Raw genomic sequence first — 23,316 nt, 5'->3', positions numbered from 1 at the left:
GGTAAAATACCTGCACAGTAGATACTCAAAATGCATGTTCCTTGAAGAACTGACCATTCCTTACCCACTCCCTAATCCCACCCCAAAACAACTAGTTAGCATATTTGGCACAAGTGATACTACAGAATATCCTATATAAACTTTCTCTGTACCCCTTCTAGGTTGCAGGTTCCCTAAGAACTCTTGCCCACTGGAAAGCATAATAAATCTTTACCTGAACTTCAACAATGCTTGAGTCCATGAGTTCTTCTCCAGACTACCTGCCCCTGGGTCCTCACACCCTCTTCCAACCCTCATCAATCTGACAGGTGTGTTTTTCCATGTTCCCCTAATTTACTTATGATGTCATTCTTTACGTGTAAATCATTTATGCATTTTGACTTTTTTTTTTTAATATACAGTGTGAAATTTTGGTCTGTCCCGAGTTTCTGTCAAATTACTTTTCAGTTTTGCCAACAATTTTGGTCAAATGTTGTGTTCTTATCCCCAAAGCTTGGATCTTTGGGCTTCCTAAGCACTAGATTACTATGTTCATTTACTTCTGTGTATTATGTACCTAATCTCTTCCCCTGATCCACCACTCTATTTCTTATCCAGGATTAGAGTGTTTGATGATTAATATTTGATTATTACCATTTAGTAACAGAGTTTGAAACCTGTAACTGTTAGGTTGCTCTCCACATTTTTTTCTCATTAATTTCAATTTTATTTTCACTTTTTGTTCTTTCAGATGAATTTTGTTACTATTTTTCCTAGCTCTATTAAATAAATCTTTGGTAGTCTGTTTGGTCTGACACTGAATAAATACATTAACTTAGGTAGAATTCTTATTTTTATTAAATTATCTTTGGTACTTATGAGCAATTAATATTTCTCCAGTTGTATATGGATCAGTGCCATCAACTGGCAGATCGGAGGCTTATAGAAAAGAAATAGATAACAACAGCAGGGGCTAGGTGAGCCTGTACCATCTGTACATGACTGGTTTATTGATCTGAAGGTCAAGATTTATATGCTCTCTTAAGCAGGCAAGCAAGCAATGGTATTCCCATCAGAACATTTTTAGTTTACATCTTTTACTTCCTTATCTTAGTTCCTTCTGCATAATAACCTCAGGGTCGGGAAGAGCTAGTCTTTGCTTATCAGGAGTGGAACCCATCTCCTTCAAGGAGGTGTGAAGTCTACATGATTGCACATGATTTTGGACTTTTTCAATTTATCGATTAATTGTGCTTATTTTTTCTACCTCTCTTCCCTCTGTCTTTGTCTCTCTCTTTCCAAAGTCCTATTTGGTATATTGGATGGTATTCTTGAAGGGGAAGAAGGAGGAATGGTGAGAAATATTGTGGTTATATAAAAATAAAGATATAAAAAACTAATTTTTATAGTCTTTCTAAGTTGTTCACAATGTTGTCTTTCTTGTATAAATTATTCTTGATCTGATAACTTCATTCTTCATCAGTCCATATTACCCAGGACTTCTGAAATTCTTCCTATCATTTCTTATGGTATCATAATATCCATTACATTCCTGTAGTACAATTTGTTCAGTCATTCCCCAATTCTTTAAGAGGCAACGTACAGTGCTGGCTTAGATTATACTTCTTTTCTCTTCCTTCTCCCCCAAACCCATTTCCATCTCCCTTTCAGGAACAGGACATTAATTTGACTTTGAACTTTTTCTGGTAATATCCTCCCTTGTGCCCTTCATTCTTTTTTATCACTTCTAATTTCTTCGCTGAGCTTAGTATATTCTGTATTTAATTCTTTGTGTGTATTCAAGCCTGTTTTTTTTCTGGTTCAGTTAAGAGTGTTGCATATAGTTCTCTTGATGCTTCATGTGTAGTTTCTTCAATCATATTTGTATATTTTTCTTCTTACAAACCCCATTTCTGAGTAGAAGGTTCAATTCCCTTCTTCCTTCTATTGACATGAGTGTATTCTTTTAACCTTCTCTTTTCTCATTCCCTTGTAAAATCTTCAGAACAGAATCAGTGCATCCTCTGTTCCCCTCCACCCAATTTTACTATCATAATACCATTTTGTAGATATTAAGGTTCTGAAAAGATAGCTGTTTTTTATTCTTCCTTTGGAACTTTATGATTTTACAGTCCCTTCTAATTGCTCAAATAAATTTACCTTTTTATATTTCTCTTAACTCTTATTGTTGTATTTCAATGTTTCCACTCAGCTTTTTAGTCAGAAATGCCTAAAAAATCTCCTCTCCATTGATTTTTTTTGCAGTTATTACAGTTACTTTCTCCTTCTAAGTTGGGTTTTTGGTTATTACTGGATTATAATTTTTATAATAGTCTGTATTTTCTTTCTTCTCTCCCCAGGTTTATTTCTTAAAAGGCCTTGTACCAGAACCATTCCTTTTGTTTTCCTTTTGGGTGAAGTTGTTAGCCCTGCTTGATTCTAACCTGTATCACCTGAGTTTCTATGTGGATTTCTACTACCTGGAATCAGACTCCCCCAGATTTTTGTGGTCCAGAGTAATGAATCTTCAGAGACCTTCATGGAATGTCAAGATAGAATGCTAGAGACCAAATGAAAATAAAAAAAAAATGAAACTAGAATGCTAGAGATCTCAGACTAGCATCATGGGCTGTTGTGGTCTGAGTGAGGCTGTGTAGGGAGGTAAAGTTCATCGACTCTTTTCATTGTCAATGATTTAAGTTTCTGATCACCCTGGGGCTTTCTTGGAAGAGACTTCTAGTCTATCTGTTACTAGATATAAGACTGGCTATAGTATCTCTGACAGACCTCTGCTCCAGTTGTGGGACTCCTGGCTTGTTTTCCTTACCTTGGTTTTCTTGACAGACCCCTTTCTCATTGCTCTTGGACTTCTGCATATCTTTTCTGTTCGCTTTTTTGATGGAAAAAATAATTTACTGCAGGTAGTCATTGACTTTCTTGATTATTATTTGATCTAGTTCTATTTTTACATTTTTGCTAGTGTAAGATTGTGAGAGCTTGATGGCTTGCCTCAGTTTAGGTAGCCATGTTAGTTGGAAGTTGGAGACCTCTGATCTTTAAGCATCCTGACCTCAGTTTTTTAAAGTAATCAACTACTGTGAATCCATATTTCCTACCTTTTACTCATCCATTGAAATGGTGTTCACAATCTATACATCATGCTCCCTAAAAACTGTTCCTTCTTCAAAGTCCTTAATTCTACAACTCCCCTATCTGGCTATGATCTCAGGTCCTTTCTGGTCTTTCTATTTCTAAGCAGAAGCTAGTGAAAAAAGAGAACACTATCCACTGAATACCTAATACTCTATTTGAAGAGGTAAGACAACATGGGGGAAAAAAACTCTACTTAAGTGTCAATGAAGAGTTTGTGCCTGCCTATTTCTCACTGAGATGATGCCAAACAATTCTATTTTGCTGATTCTGTTAGATCAATTGTTTAGATTAGAAGGTAAGGAAAATGTGGAGTCAGTGAATATGTCCCCCAAATGTTACAAAATCACTGTCAAGCTAAACACTGATAGATTGAATGATTTTTATTTCTGTTGCAAACTTCATCTGTGTGGAATGATTTATTCCTATCAGTGTTTATGTCCTTTTTGTCCAAATTGTTTTATTTGGAATGCTTTTCCCTTTAATCCATAAATTGTTGCTTAAAACTGGAACTTGGTCAGTATCAGCTGCATCAAACAACCTGTCAGTCTGTGCAGTGACCATGTATCTAAAGGTAAGAGGTATAGGTAGACCTTCAAGGCCTAATGAATGGGAACTTTTTCTTTCCTGCCACTTCCTTATTATGAGGAATAGAAACCTGGTCTAAAACTTAGTTTCCTCCTGTTAAATGTGGAGATGGAGCTTTTTTCAATTTTTTTGTCTTCCTAGGAAGTACTTAATTCTGTGCCCAGCTCTCTTTAGGAACACCCTCAGGCAAACAAATGGCTTCCTTACCCTCTTTTCCTTCCTCCGATACATTAAAAAAGCCTACGGGAATTGAGATAAGAGAACTAAAGTTTCAAAAGTTTTGCCTGCTCAGACAAAGGGTCACCTGCATATTATATAGGTAGTATACACTATAATCATGGACCTTGTAAGGTTTAAGTTAGCATAGCAAGTATAGTCCAATTAAATGCTTTCCTTAGGAACAATTCTTTTATCTGACTAAAATATTGAATTTAAGGGAGATAAAAATTCCAAGTAAGGGACAAAAATAAGAAAATAAATACTCAATTTGATTTGACTAAAAGAAAAGGCACAAATACAACAACAAGGTTCAGATGTTGGAGAGGGAAATTTCAGGGTGATATATATATATGTACGCATATATATATGTATATTGTACACAAAAGTGTATGCATATACACACACATATATCCGTTTGAAATAGTTTAACATTCTGTGTTAGAAAAAGTTTAACCTTCAATTTAGTTTCAAATGTCTTCTAGGGTTAAATTGGGAAACTGAGGAATTCAGAACAAATAACAGTTTTTTCCCCCTTTTCTAATGAGGAAAGAAAGAGTAAATAACTGAAATGAATCCAAAAGACAAGAAGGTGTCATTGTTTTAGTTTTTTTTTTTTTTTTTTGATGTAGGAATCAATGAGTGCTGGTGAAAGTGTTTTTGTTTCATTTTTTTTCATCTTTCATATGATGAAAGTTGTTAAGGGAGAAGAAAAAATGCTGCCTCTAATAAGATTGGAGTCAGTTTAAAATGAACTAGGAGCTTTACTTAGGAAGCTTCTAAGCCTCCAGAATGTCTATTATTTGGGCCTAATTGGAACATTAATTAAGTCTATTCTTCATTTTCCCTCCTACTCTTGTAAGTCAAAAGAAAATCAAAGAAAAAGGAAAATAAAGGAAATAAAATAAAAGCAAAATAAAGAAATAAAATAAACACTCCCTAAATTTATTGTAAGAGCAAAATTCATGAATTCACAGCAACTCTAAGAAAAATGTTTTAAAAATGTATATGGGTTTGCTGCAAATTGTAAGAGTTGACTTTCTATACTGAATTTCACATCCAAGTGTCTCTGGAAGAGCTTTTCTGTGGATTATTAAATATATAACCAAAGAATTTATGAAATACTCAGTATGTTCCAGCCAATATGCTAATTAGAAATTCAGATATTTGAAATAAGCCTTCTTTTTAAAAACTCTTATTTATTTTTAACATTTTTATTTTGAATTCTAGATTTTCTCTCCCTCCCTTCTACCTTTCCCTATTGCACTCAGAAACCAAACTATATCATATGTGAAATCATGCAGAACAGATTTCCATATTAGCCATATTTCATTTTTTAAAGTTATGTTTTATTGGTGTATTGGTAAAAATTCTATTTTTGAGCTAAAAGTACCAGAGAGGAGGCCTCATAAGACAACTTAAATTTGAATAACTTGCTATTCCTTTTAAATATACAGCAAAGTTATTATGTAAATTACCTTTTTTCCTATTTTTTTCTTCCCTCACCCCTCCCATGCTCTAGAGATGGCCACCTTTAGACACAAATAGGTGTGTGTTTATATATATACATATATGTATGTGTGTGTTTGTATATCCATATCAATGTAAAAATTATTCTACACATACTTCTATTTATCAGTTCTTTCTCTGGATACAGATAGCATCTTTTTTCTTATGTCATTTATAGTTAATTTGGGCCTTTATAATAGCAAAATTAACTTATTTACTCAGAGTATACATATTTTTAAAATCATTTATTAACAATCTCTAAGAGATATCAATTCCTTACTAATGACCTTAGCATGAGTAAACAAGGAAAGAGTTCAAGTCAGTAAGCACAGAAAGGATGAAACTGAATTCCTTTTCTTTTTAAATGAAGCAGTCATAAGATCATGGAAAATTCCTTAGTATTAATCCCTATGAGAAATGTATCTAGGCTATTAGCTTCCTCAGAGAACTCTTGATGTCCTTGTTCCTCAGGCTATAGATGACAGGGTTCAGGGTTGGGGGCACCACTGTATAGATTATGGACAAGAATAGATCTATAACTGAGTCAGATTCCTGGGGTGGCTTTAGATAAACATTGGCAGCGGTTATAATAAAAACCATGAGAACAATGAGGTGGGGCAGGCAAGTGGAGAAGGCTTTTGACCTACCCTCTGTGGTTGGAATTTTTAGTACAGTTGAGAAGATGTGACTGTAGGAGATTGTAATTTAAATAAAGCAGAAAATTCCTAAACCAAACCCAAAAGCCATAGTGAAATCAAGTGCAATATGTGTCTCCAAGCAGGAGATCCTGAGTAAGGCTGGGACATCACAGAAAAACTGTTGGATCTCCTTGGAGCCACAAAAGGGCAAAGTGAATGTACTAGCTGAGTACAGGGCCCCAAACAAACCTCCACTAAGCCAGGAAACAGTTGCCATCTTCATACAAATCCCTCTGGTCATGATGACTTCATAGTGCAGTGGTTGACAGATGGCCACATAACGGTCATAGGACATCATTGTGAGGAGAAAAAGCTCTGATGCTGCAAAGAAAATTACTAAAAAGACCTGCAATGCACATCCCATGAGAGAAATGGAATGATGATGGCTCAGGGAGTTTGTGATAGATTTAGGGAGTGTGGTAGAAATTAAGCAAAGATCTAAAAAGGACAGGTTCTTCAAAAAGAAGTACATGGAGGAATGGAGATGTTCATCAAGAGAGATGAGGGTGAAAATGAGCAGATTCCCCATCAAAGCCACCAGATAGATCAATAAGAAGAGTATGGCATATAAGACCTGCAGTTCCCAGATGTTGGAAAAGCCTATTAGGAGGAATCCCGTTACCATGGTGAGGTTGGCCATGCTCAGAGAGTTCTCTTGATCATCTGCACAGAAAAAAGAAGCAGTTATCAAATTATGAGAACGCTCATTGTGCTAGGTGTCAAGAGACTTTGGTTCAGGCCTCCACTGTGACCTTGTGAAAATCACAGTGCTTTGGTTTGGTCATTTGCTAAATGAGGAGATGAAACTATATTGGAGTCTTAACCTTAGGTCTAGGATTTTTTTTTAAAACATATTTTGATAAGTATATTTCCCCATGGATGATTTCTTTTGAAACCTATGTATTTTAATTTTTGCAACTAAATATGTTATTCTGAGGAGAAGGTTGTAGGCTGCACCAGAAGCAGCTCAGCACACAGGTTAGGGATCCCTGAACTAGATGAATTTTAATGGTTCTTCTATGTTCCAAGGAATCTGTGTTTCTAGAAACAATATCCACAGCTTAGAAAAGATTATAATAGAAATATACATCTAAAGACTATGAATTTTAAGGGTTATAGAGCACTTTTGTCGCAAGAATCTTGTGAGATACATGGGTCAAGTAGTATTATGCCATTTTGAACATAAAATACTACATCTCCAGGTAGTCATGTGACATTCTAGTGGTCATACAAGAATTGTCAGAACCTGGTTGGTAACATCATGCTTCCGATTCCAAGGCTGAATTGAAAACTGCTCCAGGTACCTATACTAAGACAAACCTGAAATTTTTCTTTATGAAGAAATTAATTTCTTCCCATTCTTCAAGAATGTTAGTGATAGAGGTAGATACTCTAACAATTTTAAATAATGTTCACTGCCCAAGATCATAACCCTACCAAGACACTGTCATATTGAAACTTTTATTACCCCACAATAATAAAATTGTCCTGCAAATGAAATCAGTGTCATGGATTTGGCACTAGCCTGGGCCATTTTAATTTTATACTCTGCCTTAGCCAAAACTACGCTGCCAGTAATGCAGAATAGCCATCTTAACATGAAAATCCATTGTCAACTGGATAACCAATTCCATAGTCACCTTTGTGGTGAATCTGTTCTACTCTTTGTATGATGAAAACAAAATGGCTTTCTGCCGCTCTGCAGTCTGATTGAATTAAAGTACCTATATATATCCAGGCCACTAGAAGGGATAGTGAATAGAGTTCCAGACCTGTCGGTAGGAAGACTTAAGGCTAAATCTAGGCTCAGACACTTACACTTCTGCTTGTTTCAGCTTCCTCATTTGTGAAACAGGTATAATTATAAAAGTAACTACCTCCTCAGGTTGTTGTGAAGGTCAAGTGAAATAGTAATTACAAATCTTTCAGGTTAGTAAAGTAAAATTTATATACCACATGGTAAGTGCTATATAAATGTTAGCTGTTATTGTTATCCATCCTCATAAACCCATAAGTTAGCATAGAAAGGCATGCCTGAAGGACCGTCTACTCTCTTTAAGGATAGATAGAAACAAACCTGTACTTTGTGCACAAGACAAAGGAATTACTGATATGTTTCATTAATACTTTTCAACATATTTTATCATTTGCTCTATTTTAGTCCTGCATAGGTGTATCAGTAAGTAGCCCAACATACACAGGGGGACCTGCTACCATAGGTTTTTAAATCTGCATTCCTAAAAGGAAAGCAACTCTCAAGGGGTTAACAATCACTTTAATCAAGTACAGGTATCACAGAAAATCAAAATCAAAATTTCAGGGAAAATACAGAGAAATGGAAAGTCAAGAGACATGATTCCAAAATGTCTGACTATTACATACAAGAGAGGAAAGCAGCAACTTCTGGGTTTAAGGTGGGAAGCTCCTTAGCAACTTCCCAGAGTCTCTCTGGCCAAAAAAACATTTCCAGTCAGTAAGCCCCAAAGTGATCAACAGACATGGCTTCCTCTGTCTGACCATAATTCAACAAACAGGAACAACTGTTTGAATGTACCAGAGAAGGAAGCATGATATATAGGTTTTCAAAGCCAGGGGTCTGTGGTAGGGGCTTTCCAGAGTCTTCATCTGGCAATTAAACCTTCTTGCAAAAGCTAAGCCCCAAAGTAAAACCTCTCCCTCAGAGTATTTGTAACTTGTATAGAGCCAGAGGGCATCCCAACCCATGAGAGCCAGGGCTTCATTTACAAAAGCTGTGGGTGTTCCTACAAAGCTTCCCTAATCAAACCCCACTTAATGGGCAGACCCATTAATGGTGTTGGGGAGGAGATCTTTAATCACATTAACAATAGAAATGCATATACTGTTTCTAGTTAAAGAAACTCTTGTTTCTGTACTTTCCTCCTAGAAAAGACTCTTTAATGATAAAGGCAAGATTCAATCAGTCACTTGATCATAAGAAAACAAAATAGCAAAAGATCCTAATTTTACTTGCCATTGCAATAGATAATATAGATCAACAATGCCCACTTGCAGACCTTATGGACCGTCTAGCCTTTTAGAGAGACAAGCAAGATTCACAAATAACCACAATACAAATTCTAACAAAATATGTGTATAAGAGCATAACAAAGGGCTTAGTGAGATGTGAGAGTGAGAGTTAACTTTCTGGAGACAGACGGACACACACACACATATATATGTATGTGTATGTATGTGTGTGCATGTACATATGTATGTGTGTACTTTTATCTATATAATAACCTTATGCAGTAAGTTGAGCTTTAAACAGTGGACTGAATCTCTTCTGGCAGGAATATTTAGGTTCTTGAAGAAGATATTCCATGTGTAGGTCCTAGAAATACAGAGAAGTAGAAATGGAAAGTTCAATTTCAGAAAGAGGGATTTTCTGTTTTCTCAACGTAAAGACCTTTTAAAATCTTAAGTACTAATTTTAAGCAGTGTAATTGCAATAGGAATTTTGGTATGTTTACTAAAATTTTCAAGCCTTATTCTTCATAATAATGTTCTTTGTCTTGCCTAGGACCCTCACTCCTTATATTCCTCAGTTTGGTCCTTAACAATATCCCTGCTCTGACTTAACCTTTCTAATTGAGACCCTTTACTTAATTGATTTTTGTCTCCTCTTGAATCGTTTGCTTTCTTGAATAATTGCACATCACATCTATTAAAATTAACTTGTGATTGCTCCTGCATTTACCTCCTTTAATCCTACTTAGGTGCTACAAAATGGAACTCATTAAAGTCAAAAGCTACTAACTGGACCCATTGTCAATTTTGATTACCTAAACTCAGCAAGGAAATCTTTTTTCCCCCTTCTTAAATTAGTTTTTTTTTTTTTTATCACGTTCTTCACTTTGTCTTTTCCCAAACTTATCCAACTCTCTTTACATTTCCCATATTCTTTTTATCAACAACTCTCTTAAGTTAGGACTTCATTTCATACTTCATTTAGAAAAAAAAGACATTCTTGGTGAGATTCGTTTTCCTCTTTCTTTTTAAGTCATAATTCCTTGACATATTCTATTTTCTCCTCCTTTACTCCTTGATGATGATGTGAGGTGATAAATCTCCAGACAGCGGTGAAACTTTATCCATACCTTTGATCCTTTACTATCCTGTCTTAATTATTTTCATTCTTTTCTCTCCCTCTGAACTTCCCTATCTATTGATTCCTCCTCTGATATTTATAAATGCACCTAAATTTTCCCCATTCTTAAAAAATCTTCATTATATTTTACAGTCTTTGAAAATATTATACCTTACAATCTTGGACAAGTTATCTTTCCATCTCTCTTCTCCCTTTCTTAGCCTAAGTCTAGAATGATGCTGTCTATACTTTTGTCTACACTTTACACTGCCTGTTCTCCCATACTTCCTAACCATGCTACAATCTGCTACATGACCTAATCAGTCACTTGAAATGATCCCTGCCCAAGTCAATAATTAATTGATAGATTTGATTGCCTTTTCTCTTGCCTTGCTTGTTAGCCTCTTCTTAGCCTTAGTCTCTGTCCAGTATTTAAAATTGCTGGCTACTTCCTACTTTTATGTAGCCTTTGTTCTCTGAATTTTTCTGACCTTGCACTCTCTTGCTTCTATTCCTACCTATTTTATGACTCATTCTTAGTTTCTCTTATTGATTCATTCTTACAGTATGTTAAGTGTGGGTAGATGACAAAGTTTTGTTATAAGCTCTTCTTTATGTTCTTCTTGAATTCTCTTAGTGACCTTATTAGTTCACATAGGCTTATTTAGTGTCTCTATGATGATGTGTCCTACATCTTTATTTTCTGAGCTAGTATCTCTCCTGAACACCCATGTTGCATCATCAACTGCCCATTGAACATTTCAAGATGGAAGTCCTATAGAAATTTCAAACTCAGTATGTTCAAAAGAGGAATTATTATCTCTCCTAAGTCTCTCCACTCTCCTTTCCCCACCATCCCAAAAGAACCTTCTGCTTCTGAAGTTTCTTATTTCTATCAAGGGGGGAATCTTATTCTTTCAGTTACCTAGATTCAGAACTTTACTGATGTTTTTGTTACCTCACTCTCACCTACCATAGGCATCCAATAAGTTTCCACATCTTGTCCTATCTCCACATCTCACTCCTTTCATTTGCTTAGCTATCACCCTATAGTTTGTCTTTGATTACCTTTCACTAGACTCTTTCAATTACCTGTTAACTGGGGTCCCAGTCTCAGTTCTGCCCCCTCTACAACCCATTCTTCACACACCTGCCAAACTGGATTTTTTAAAGCAAAATCTGAGTGTGACCTTACCCTCCTCACTAAACATCATGGGTTCCCTAATAATTTCAGGATCAAAGACAAACTGTGCTGTTTGGCAGTCTTTGTGAATCAGGACTCAAATTTTCTTTTCAGCCATATTGTATTTCATTCTTCTCTAAGCCCCCACAGTCTAGCCCAAAATATCTTCTTGCTGCTGCTCTTACATGGCACATCATTTCCTATCTCTATGACTTTGCACTGCTGTTCCCCATGCCTGACATGAATTTGTTCCTTAGTTCAGTGTCCTAGAACTCCTATTTTTTTTCATTTCTCATCTAAAGTGCCCCATTCTACAAGTACTCTTTCCTGATTTAACTAACTCCTTGCCTTTTCCCTTGACTTCCCTTGTATCTATCTGATATTCTTTTAAATATACTTATATAATACACACACACCATATATATATATATATATATATCCATCGCTTTGAAATAGTTTATAAAATCTTTGAAGTCAAGGGCTATTTTCACTTTTGTCTTAGTAACCCCAGAAGAATGATTGGCCTAAAGTAAGAACTTCATAAATACTTGTTGGTTGAGTGGATTCAGCCATTCAATGATTCCTTAGATCAGAAGTTGTAATGGGCATTGGAAAGTTCACTGCACTCCATGATACAGTTCCAAACTTTGTGAAATGCCTAACTTTGCTAATTTATTCTACCTGAAATTACATAATGAAAGATAATTAAATTGAATGTTCTTTTTGTAGTTTTGACACTGGGTTGAGATCAGGTGCCAGAATGAGTGTGTTGAAGGAATGTTATTGAGAATGGATGTCTAATTTTAAAACTGGAATCATCACAAAGAAAGTTAATTGGTGGGGTGGCAATTGGGAGGGGAGAGCCCACTCTGGAGTCTGACCATGAGGTATTTGTACTATTAAAGGATAGAGAAGAGAAAAATGCCAAAATTTAGGAGGAAATACAATGTAAGTAGGAAGATCTCTAAAGCAATTTCCACCTTTTCTTCAATTTCTCCCATACTTTGTCCCCATTTTCATTCCTTAGACCTTGTTTATAGTCACACATATAAGCTATCAGAAATAGTCTTTACATTTCCTCACATGGCCTTTTGTGTTTCATTCATATTTCATATTGATAGTGGCATAACTCTATAATCTTAGTCATAAAGATACTGATGCACATATGTATGTATGTATGTAAGTGTGTGTGTGTGTATATATGTATATGTTTCTTTCATAAGAGAAAAAAGGTCATACCTTGCAATCCATTTATTTCTTCAATCCATGGCTTGAGGGTCAGACTATAAGATCACCACACATTATTCAATATGCTTATGTGGAGGTGGAATAAGTTTTCAAAAGTGGAGGTGATTCATATTCCCAGTTATAACATGAAGAAGTAATAAAAATTCTACTGCTCCTTCTTTTAAAGTTTGGTCCCAGTATAACTCCATCATTTCCTAGAATCACTTCAAGTATACTGGGTAGGATGCTTTAGTGTATTTTCTATGATTTAATATTTTTCTGCTTTGACTGTAGTATTCCCTGTCTATAAGGAATCAAGTTTCTTAGAACCCAGCGAATGTTTCCTCTGATGCTAAATTACTTGACAGAAGCTTGCAATCTTTTATTTTACTTTAGGAATACAAGCCCTCTCATTTTTTGGCATCCTATGAGGATCATAGAAAAAGAGTTCTCTGGAGTGTTCCTACAGCATTCAGTCATTTACCCTATGTCCCTGAATAACTCAGACATGAAAAGTAACTGCTAGCTTATTAGTATCACCCCTGGGAGTTGAGTGACATTATAGAACTCTATGGTATCTTATGTCTCATGTTGATAACCACATAAATATCACTGTGTCCATTGGGTTAAATTTAAAATTCATTTTTATTCCAACCTCCATCCCCTATGAAGATTCACATTACATGGAGAATTATGAAACAATCACTTTCCCCTCCCAAAAAAAACCAATTCCAACAACAAAAATTCTTACCTTTGTAAGTGTTAGGAAAAGTTGTACAGAAAAGTGATAGTTCCTCATGCCACCTACAATCATTTTTTTATTTTCATTTTTTTAAAAAAAGAAGTATGCTTTAATTTTGAAAAGTTGACACAATTGTTGTCTTTGTATTTCCAATGTCTGGCATGTAGTAGGCATTTATTGAATTATGGATAGAAGTCATGAAGTTATTCACTTTATTGCTTTTGATAAAGATCAAAATGTTTGCCATACCAAATGTCTTATTAAAGTCCCTACAGTGCTACCATATGAAATTTCTATGTCAGTCTTTTTTTTTTTTCAATTTTTTAAGCTCCTCATTGCTTTTCCCTTTTTGTACAGATTATTCAAAGTATATTCTGTTCAGACAGAACATTTCCTCCTTTGATCTTTCCCTAAATTCTCTAAATCATTCTTCTTTCTAGGTCCTTAATTTCTGCAATTGAGTAGAGCTTCTAACCTCTGTGCTCCATCTCTTTTATTTCTCCTTATTCATCCTCTGAATATTATATTCCCCTGTCTAGTCATATTCAAACAATAGGAATCATGCCATAATGATTCAATTATACATATGAAATCACTTTTCCATTTAGAATTAAGACTTCTTGATTGTTCATCTTCGTTGTTGTTTAAACTTGGGTGGAACTTATATATAGCCTTTTTACTTCACGAAAAATTTTTTCTCATATCTTTTCTAGATCTTGTATGTATAGCTATAATTTCTTCATCTGAAAACTACTTGTTCACATTTTTGACCATTTATTAATTGGGGAATGACTTGTATTTTTATAAATTTGACTCAGTTCTCAATATATTTTAGAAATGAGTCCTGTATCAGAGCAACTGGCTGTATAAATTATTTCTCAGTTTTCTTATTCCCCTCTAATCTTAGTTGCATTGGCTTTATTTGTGCATAAACTTTTCAATTTAATGTAATCAAAACCATCCATTTTGCATTTCATAATGTTCTCTGTCTCTTGTTTGGTCATAAATTCTTCCATTCTCTGTAAGTGTGACAGATAAACTATTCCTTGCTCTCCTAGGTTGCTTATAATACTAACCTTTACATCTAAATTATGTATTTATTTTGACTTTATCTTAGTATATGGTATACAATCTTGGTCTATGCCTAGTTCGACCTTACACTTTTCCACTTTTCCCAGCAGGTTTTGTTAAATAGTGGGTTCTTAACCCAAAAACTCGAGTCTTTATGATAATCTTTGACTGTGTTGTTTTGTCTATCTAATCTATCCCGCTTATCCACCCCTCTATTTCTTTTTTTTACAAATTAATTTATTTTTTAGTTTGCAACATTCACTTCCATAAATTTTAAATTTTCTTTTCCTCTCTGCTTTTCCCTCTCCCCAAGACAGTTCACAATCTGATATAGGCACTACATATATATTCTTATTAAACATGTTTTCACATTAGTCATGTTGTATAGAAGAATTAGAACATATGGGAGGAACCATGAGGAAAAACAAAATAAAACAGAAAAAGAGAGCAAATAGCATGCTTCTATATGAGTCCAGACTCCGTATTTCTTTGTCTAGATGTGGATAGCATTTTCCATCACCAGTCTTTTGGAATTGTTTTAGGTCCTTGCATTGCTGAAAAGAGCCAAGTCTATCAAAATTGGCCAGGACAATGTGATTGTTACTGTTTATAATGTTCTCCTGGTTCTGTTCACTTCACTCGGCATCAGTTCATATAAGACTTTTCAGGATTTTCTGAAATCTCCCTGCTCATCCTGTCTTATAACACAACAGTATTCCATGATGTTCATATACCACAACTTGTTTAGCCATTCCCTGATTGATGGGCATCCCTTTAACTTCCATTTCTTGACCATCACAAAAACAGTTGCTATAAATATTTTTGTACATGTGGTCCCTTTTCCCATTTTTATGACCTCTTTTGGATACAGCTCTAAAAGTCATATTACTTAGTCAAAGGGTATGTATATTTTATAACCCTTTTGGCAAAGTTCCAAATTGTTCTCCAGAATGGTTGGATCATTTCCAACAACTCCACCAATAATGCATTAGTGCTCCAATTTTTCCACATCTTATCCACCATTTATAATTTTCCTCTCTTGTTAGCCAATCTGATAGGTGTGATGTGGCACCTTAGAGTTTTGATTTGCATCTCTGTAATCACTAGTGATGTAGAGCATTTTTCCATATGAATATAGATGACTTTAATTTCTTCCTCTGAAAACTGCCTGTTTATATCCTTTGACCATTTATCAATTGGGTAATGATTTGTATTCTTATAAATTTGACTCAGTTCTTTATGTATTTTAGAAATGAGGTGTTTATCAAAAACACTGGTTGTAAAAACTCCCAATTTTCTGCTTCCCTCCTAATCTTGATTGCGTTGGCTTTGTCTGTGGAAAACCTTTTCAAATTAGTGTAATCAAAATTATCAATTTTGCATTTCATAATGTTCTCCAACTCTTATCTGGTAATAAATTCTTCCATTCTCCATAAATCTGACAGGTATACTATTCTTTGCTTTCTTAATTTGCTTTTAGTTTCAGCCTTTATATTTTAATTGTGTACTCATTTGGACTTTATTTTGGTATATGGCATAAGATGTTAGTCTGGGCGAGTTTCTGCCATATTATTTTCCAGGAGTTTTTTTTTTCTTTTTGTCAAAGAGTGAGTTTTTATCCCAGAAGTTGGACTCTGTAGGTTGATGAAATAATACATAACTGTAGTCATTTACTACTGTGTGTTGTGTACCTAACCTATTCCACTGCACCACTCTTTCTTAGCCAGTACCAAGTAGTTTTGATGATTGCCATTTTTATAGTAAAATTGAAAATCTAATATGGCCAGGCCACCTTCCCTAGCATTTTTTTTTCATTAATTCCCTTGATATCCTGGACATGTTGCTCTTCCAGATGAATTTTGTTATTGTTTTTTCTAACTCTCTGTTTTTCCCCCTAATTTAACTTTCACAATACCATTTTGTAGATATTAAGGTTTTGAAGAGACAGCTGTTTTTTATTCTTATGATTTTGCAGTCTCTTTCAATTGCTGAATTTTTATGTTTCTCTTGACTTGTTGCATTTCAACGTTTCCACTCAGCTTTGGATTTTTCATGAAAATGTCTAATTTTCTAATTTTTCCATCGATTTTTTTTTTTGCAGTTGTTACAGTTTATCCCTCTAAGTTGGTTTTTTGGTGATTACTGCATTATAATTTTCATAGTGATCTGGATTTTTTTGCTCCTTTCTCCAGGTATACTTTTTAAATTGGTGCTTGTACCAGGAACATGCCTTTTGCTCTCCTTTTGGGTGAAGTTGTTAGCCCTGCTTAATCTCATCCTGAGTACAGATATCACCTAACTTCCTATGTGGATCTCTACCACTTGTGATCAGACTCCCCCAGATTTTTGTGGTCCAGAGTAATGAATCTTCAAAGTCCTTTAAGCTAGAGATCTTGGAGAATGACAGAGAGTATAGGCTGTTGTGGTCTGAGTGAGATTGTATAGTCAGGTAAAGTGCATTAATTCCTTCCATTGTCAATGCTTTAAGTTTCTGATCACATTTGGGCTTTCTTGGAAGAGACGTCTAATATGTTTGTCTGTCACTAGATACAATACTGGCTACCGTATCTCTAGCAGACCTCTGCTCCAGTTGTGGGAGTCCTGGCTTGTTTTCCTTACCTTGGTTTTCTTTGCAGGTCCCTTTTTCTTGGTAAAGTTTTTTGATGGAAAAAATAACCTCCTGTAAGTAGTCATTGGATTTCTTGATAATTATTTGATCTAGTTCTATTTTTACATTTTTGCTAGTGTAAGGTTGTAGAAGCTTGCTTACCTTCCTCAGTGTAGGCACTCATGCTGGTTGGAAGTTGGAGACTTCTGACCTTTAAGCATCCTGACTTCACAGTTTCTTAAACTAATCAGCTATTATAAATTCACATCTCCAGCCTCTTACCCATCCTTTGGAATGCTGTTCACAGTCTATATATCATCCTCACTAAAAACTGTTCCATTTCACAGTTCTTAATGCTGCAATTCCCCTGTCCAACTATGATCTCAGGTCCTTTCTGGTCTTTCTATTTCTAAGCAGAAGCCAGTTATCTACTGAATCCCCAATAACCCATTTGAGGAGATAAGAGAACATGGAAAAACTCTACTTAGGTATCAATGGAGAGTTTGTGCCTACCTATTTTTCTCTTTCATGATGCCAACCAATCTTATTCTGCTGATTCTTTTAGATTGATTGTTTAGGTTACAAGGTAAGGAAAATATGGATTCAGTGATTATGTTCTCCCATATGAATTATATTCCAAAATCACTGTCAAGCTAGAGACTGATGGATTGAATGATTTTTATTTCTGTTGCAAATCTCTTCTGTGTAGAATGATTTATTCCTATCAGTGTATGTGTCCTATTTGTACAAGTTATTTTATTTTGAATACTTTGCCCTTCAATCCATAAACTGGTGCTTAAAACTGACACTTGGTCTGTATCAGCTGCATCAAACAATTGGTCAGTTTGTGCAGTGACCATGTATATGAATGTGGGAGATATAAGAAGACTTTCAAGACTCAGTGAATGGGAACTTTTTCTTTCCACCACTTTTTTATTACAAGGGTTAGAAATCTGGTCTAAAACTTAGTTTCTTCCAATCAAATGTGGAGAGGGAGACCATTTCAATTTTCTGTCTGCCTAGGGAGTACTTCATCCCTTACCCAGCTCTCTCAGGGAATACCTTCAAGGGAAACAAATGACTTTCTTACCCTCTTTTCCTTCCTCTAATACATTAAAAAAAATCTTTGGAAAGTGCGATTAGGGAACCTCTTGGTTCAAAAGTGTTGCCTGCCCCAGCCAAAGGGTCATCTGAATATTATATAGATATACATTATGGTTAATGACCTTGTAAGTTTTAAATTAGCATATCACATGTGGTTCAATTAAATGCTTTCTTTAGGAACAATTCTTTTATCTAAGTAAAATATTGCAATGAAAGGAGATGAAAATTTCAACTAAGGGACAACAATAAGAAAATAAGTACCCAATTTGATTTGACTAAAAGAAAAACAAAGCACAAATAAACAAAGCTCTGATATTGGCAAGGAAAATTTCAGTGTAACAGATATATGTGTTTTGTATATAGATGTATATATATGTATATACATGTATATACATATATATACATGTATACACAAATATATATTCATTGGAAATAGTTTAACATTCTGTGGTAGAATAAATTCAGTCTTCAATTTCCTTCTAAAAGTCTTCTAGGTATATATTACTTAGAGTAATTCAGAACAAATAACAGATTTTTTCTTTTCTTTTTCAATATGGGAAGAAAGGATGAAGACCTGGAATGGATCACAAAGAATAGAGTTTAACTCATTATTATTTTTTTCTGATTTAGGAATGAGTGAGAGCTGGTGAAAGTGTTCTTGTTTTATCTTTTTTACCTATATATGATGAAAGTTGTTCAGGAAGAGGAAAAGTAGTAGTCCCTAATAATATTGGAGTCAGTTTGATATGAAATGGGAACTTTTCTTAGGAAACTTAACTTCCCAAATATCTGCTATTGGGACCCAATTGGAACAGTAATTTAATCTACTCTTTTATGTTTTCCTCCTCTTCTGGTAAGTCAAAAGAAAAAAAAGAGAAAAAGTAAAATAAGGAAAGAAAAGACCCTCTTCCTTAAGTTTTTTGTTTAACAAAATTCAAGACTTCACAGGGATGTGAGGGAGAGTATTTTAACAATGGATATAAGTTCAGTTCTAATTATAACAGGGTTGGTTTTTTATTCTTTACTGTGGATTATTACATATATATCTAATACACTTATTAAATACTCAGTATGTTCTAGACAGTATGCTAATTAGAAATTCAGATATTTGCAATAAGCTTTATTTTTAAAAACATTATTTATTTTTAACCTTTTATTTTTAAATTTTGAATTCCAGATTCTCTCTCTCCCTTCAACCTCTTCCTCAACCACGGAAAAGACAAACTATATCAATTATATTTTTTAAATCATGAAAAAATCGATTTCTATATTAGCCATATTACCTTTATTTTTTTTGATTTGTGGTTTATTGATGTGTTCATAAAAATTCTATTTGTCAGCCAAAAATTTTGGAGTGGAGGCCCCTTAAGAACCTAATTGTGTAACTTGTTATTCCTTTTAAATATACAGTGAAGTTATCATGCAGATTTCTTTTTTTTCCCTTCTTTTCTTCCCTCAACCTTTCCCTGACCTAGAGATGGACACACTTAGATACGAATAGGTCACGCTTAGACACAGACACAAACACACACATAATTACTCTATACATACTACTATTTATCAGTTCTTTCTCTGCAAGCAGATAACATCTTTCTTCATATGTCCTTTATAGTTAATTTGGGGTTTATATTAGAAAAAATAACTTAGAGTTTATATATATATACATATATGTATTGAAAATTATGTTAATGATCTTTAAGAGACTGCTTTTGTTAACTAAAGACCTTGGCATGAGCAAACTAGGAAAAAGTTTGAGTTAGTAAGCACAGAAATGTCACAACTGATGTCCTTTCCTTTCCTTTCTTTTTAAATGAAGCAGTCATAAGATTATGGAAAATTCCTTAGTGTTATTCCCTATGAGAGGTGTTTCCAGGTTATTAGCTTCCTCAGAGAACTCTTGATGTCCTTGTTCCTCAGACTATAGATGACAGGGTTCAAGGTTGGGGGCAACACTGTATAGATTATAGAAAATAACAGATCTAGAACTGAGTCAGATTTCTGGGGTGGCATTAGATAAGCAATGCCAATTGTTATGATGAAAACCATGAGAACAATGAGGTGGGGCAGGCAAGTGGAGAAGGCTTTTGACCTACCCTCTGTGGTAGGAATCTTCAGTACAGTTAAGATGTGATTGTAAGAGATTGTGATGTAAATAGAACAAAAAATCCCTAAACCAAATCCCAAAGTCATAGTGATATCTACTGCAAAGTGTGTCTCAGAACAAGAGATCCTAAGTAAGGCAGGGACATCACAGAAGAACTGATGGATCTCTTTCGAGCTACAGAAAGACAAAGTGAATGTACTAGCTGAATACAGAGCCCCTAACAACCTCCACTAAGCCAGGAAACTGTTGCCATCTTCACACAAGTCCCTCTAGTCATGATGACTTCATAGTGCAGGGGCTGACAGATGGCCACATAACGGTCATAGGACATCATTGTGAGGAGAAAAAGCTCTGATGCTGCAAAGAAAATTACTAAAAAGAACTGTAATACACACCCCATGAAAGAAATGGAACGATGATGGCTCAGGGAGTTTGTGATAGATTTAGGGAGGGTGGTGGAAATAAAACAAAGGTCTAAAAAGGACAGGTTCTTCAGGAAGAAGTACATGGGGGAGTGGAGATGTTCATCAAGAGAGATGAGGGTGAAAATGAGCAGATTCCCCATCAAAGCCACCAGATAGATCAATAAGAAGAGTATGGCATATAAGACCTGCAGTTCCCAGATGTTGGAAAAGCCTATACGGAGGAATCCTGTTACTGTGGTGAGGTTGGTCATGTTCAGGGAGTTCTCTTGATTGTCTGCACAGAAAAAAGAAGCAGTTATCAAATGATGAGAACATTCAGTGTTTTGGATGTCAAGAGACTTTGGTTCAGGCCTTCCTTGTGCAAATCACAATGCTTTGGTTTGGTCATTTGCTAAATGAGGAGATGAAATATGCCATGATGATGTCTTAACATTAGGTCCTGGTACCTGTATTGAGGCACACCTGAACTTTCTATTCATGAGCAAATTAATTTCTTCCCATTCTTCAAGAATGTTAGTGATAGAGGTAAATGCTCTAACAATTTAAATGATGTCCACTGCCCAAGATCTTAACTCAACCAAGACACTGCCATATTGACAGTCTTATTATACCAGAATTATAAAATTGTCATGAAAATGAAGTCAATTTTGGGATTTGGCACCAACCTGGGCCATTTTATTTTATACTCTGCCTTATTCAAAGATTATGTCATTAGTAACTCAGAATAGCCATCTTGAAATGCCAATCCATTGTCAACTGGAGAACTAATTCCCAAATCATCTTTGTCTATGAGTCTATTCTACTCTCTGTATGATGAAGGCAGAATGGCTTTCTGCCCCTCTGGAGTCTGATTCATATTGCTTGAGTTAAAGTACCCATCTGTCTCCATGCATCTAGAAGGGACAACGTGAATAGAATGCCAGACCTGTAGTTAGGAACACTTGAGGCTAAATCCAGACTCTGACACTTACCAGCTGTGGGACCCTAGACAAATCACTTAACTTCTTGCTTCAGTTTTCTCATTTGTAAAATAGGAGTAATATTAGTACTTACCTCCCAGGGTTGTTGCGAAGGTCAAGTGAAATAATAATTACAAATCTGTTAGGTTAGTACTTTGCACATGGTAAGTGCTATATAAATATTAGCTGTTATTATCATCCATTCTCATAAGCTCATAAGTTAGCATAGAAAGGCATTCCAGAAGGACCCTCTACTCTCATTAATGATTTACAGAAACAAGCCTTTATTTTGTATGCAAGACAAAAGAATTACTGATAATTATGTTGAATTAATACTTTTCAACAAAAGTGTGGGATAAATTATGGGAGAAATTGAAGAAAAGGTGGATATTGCTTTAGAGATCTTCCTACTTCTATTGTATTTCCTACTAAATTTTGAGATTTTGTCCCCATTTTCACACCTCAGTCCTTGTTTATAGTCACACATACAAGTTGTCAGACACAATCTTTACATTTACTCACATGGTCTTTCATATTTCTTTCATATTTCAGATTGGTGGTGGCATAACTTTTTATAATCTTAGTCATAAAGATACCGAAGCATATTTTTTCATTAGAGAAAATGGAAGTTCATACCTTGCAATCCTTTTATTTTTTAATCCATTACTTGAGGGTCAGACTATGAGATGAACATACATTGTCCAATACGCTTATGGGAAAGTAATTTCTCAAAAGTGGAGGTAATTTACATACCCAATTATGACATGAAGGGGTAACAAAAAATTCTTCTGATCCTTCTAATTTCTTGTCATAGGATGTCCCCATCATTTCCTAGAATCACTGCAAGTATACTGTGGTATGATACTTTAGTGTCTCCTTATCTATAATTTAATACTTTCTACTTGATAGTAGTATTCAGGGTCTATAAAGAATCAAGTTTCTTAGAACCCAGTGAGTGTTTCCTCTGATGGTAAAATACTTAGCAGACACTTGCATATTTTTTTTCTTTAGGGATGCAAGCCCTCTCCTCTTTGGGCAATCTCTGAGGATCATAGAACAGGAGTTCTCCAGAGTGTTTCCTCAGTCATCCAGTGTCATATGCCCCAAGTCCCTGAGTAGGTCTGGCATGAGAACTTACTGCTAGCTTATTACTACAACTCTTGGGAGGTGAGTGACATTTTAAGATGTTATGATATCTAAATCTTGTATCTTATGTTTATAATCACATAGATATCCCTGTGTTCATTGGGTTAAATTTAAAATTCATTTTTATTTCAGCCTCCGTCCCTCAAGATTCACAATCCTTGGAGAATTATGAATCAAGCACTTTCCCTTGCCAAAAGTAACCAATTCCAACAACAAAAATGCATACCTTTGTAAGTGTTAGGAAAAGTTACACAGAAAAATGATTATTACTGATACCATACACAATCTTTTTTTTTAAAATTTTGTTTGTTAAAAGAAGTATGTATTAGTTTTGAAAAATTGACACATTTGTGATCTTTGTAATCCCAGTGCCCGGCACATAGTAGGCATTTATTGAATTATGGATAGAAGTCATGAAGTTGTTCACTTTATTGCTTTTGATACAGATCAAAATGTCTGCCATAGCAAATATCTTATTAAAGTCCCTACACCACTAGCT

General features: G+C 35.0%; 1 protein-coding gene, 1 long non-coding RNA gene and 1 pseudogene across 2 annotated transcripts; 1 reads left to right on the top strand and 2 right to left on the bottom strand.

Moving 5' to 3' along the window:
- Positions 1–161: 161 nt before the first annotated feature.
- Positions 162–23,316, top strand: LOC140516657 (uncharacterized). The gene is made up of 3 exons (XR_011971412.1): positions 162–308; positions 22,683–22,838; positions 22,950–23,316. It is a non-coding gene; the product is annotated as an uncharacterized lncRNA (long non-coding RNA).
- On the bottom strand, positions 5,866–6,780 carry LOC140516646 (olfactory receptor 14A2-like). The gene is given in 1 exon segment (XM_072627647.1): positions 5,866–6,780. A coding segment is annotated over 1 exon segment (915 nt).
- On the bottom strand, positions 20,038–20,963 carry LOC140516830 (olfactory receptor 14A2-like; annotated as a pseudogene).

Source organism: Notamacropus eugenii, chromosome Y (assembly GCF_028372415.1).
Source record: "Notamacropus eugenii isolate mMacEug1 chromosome Y, mMacEug1.pri_v2, whole genome shotgun sequence".
Lineage (NCBI taxonomy): Eukaryota > Metazoa > Chordata > Mammalia > Diprotodontia > Macropodidae > Notamacropus > Notamacropus eugenii.
This window is presented reverse-complemented; position numbering and strand designations above follow the sequence as displayed.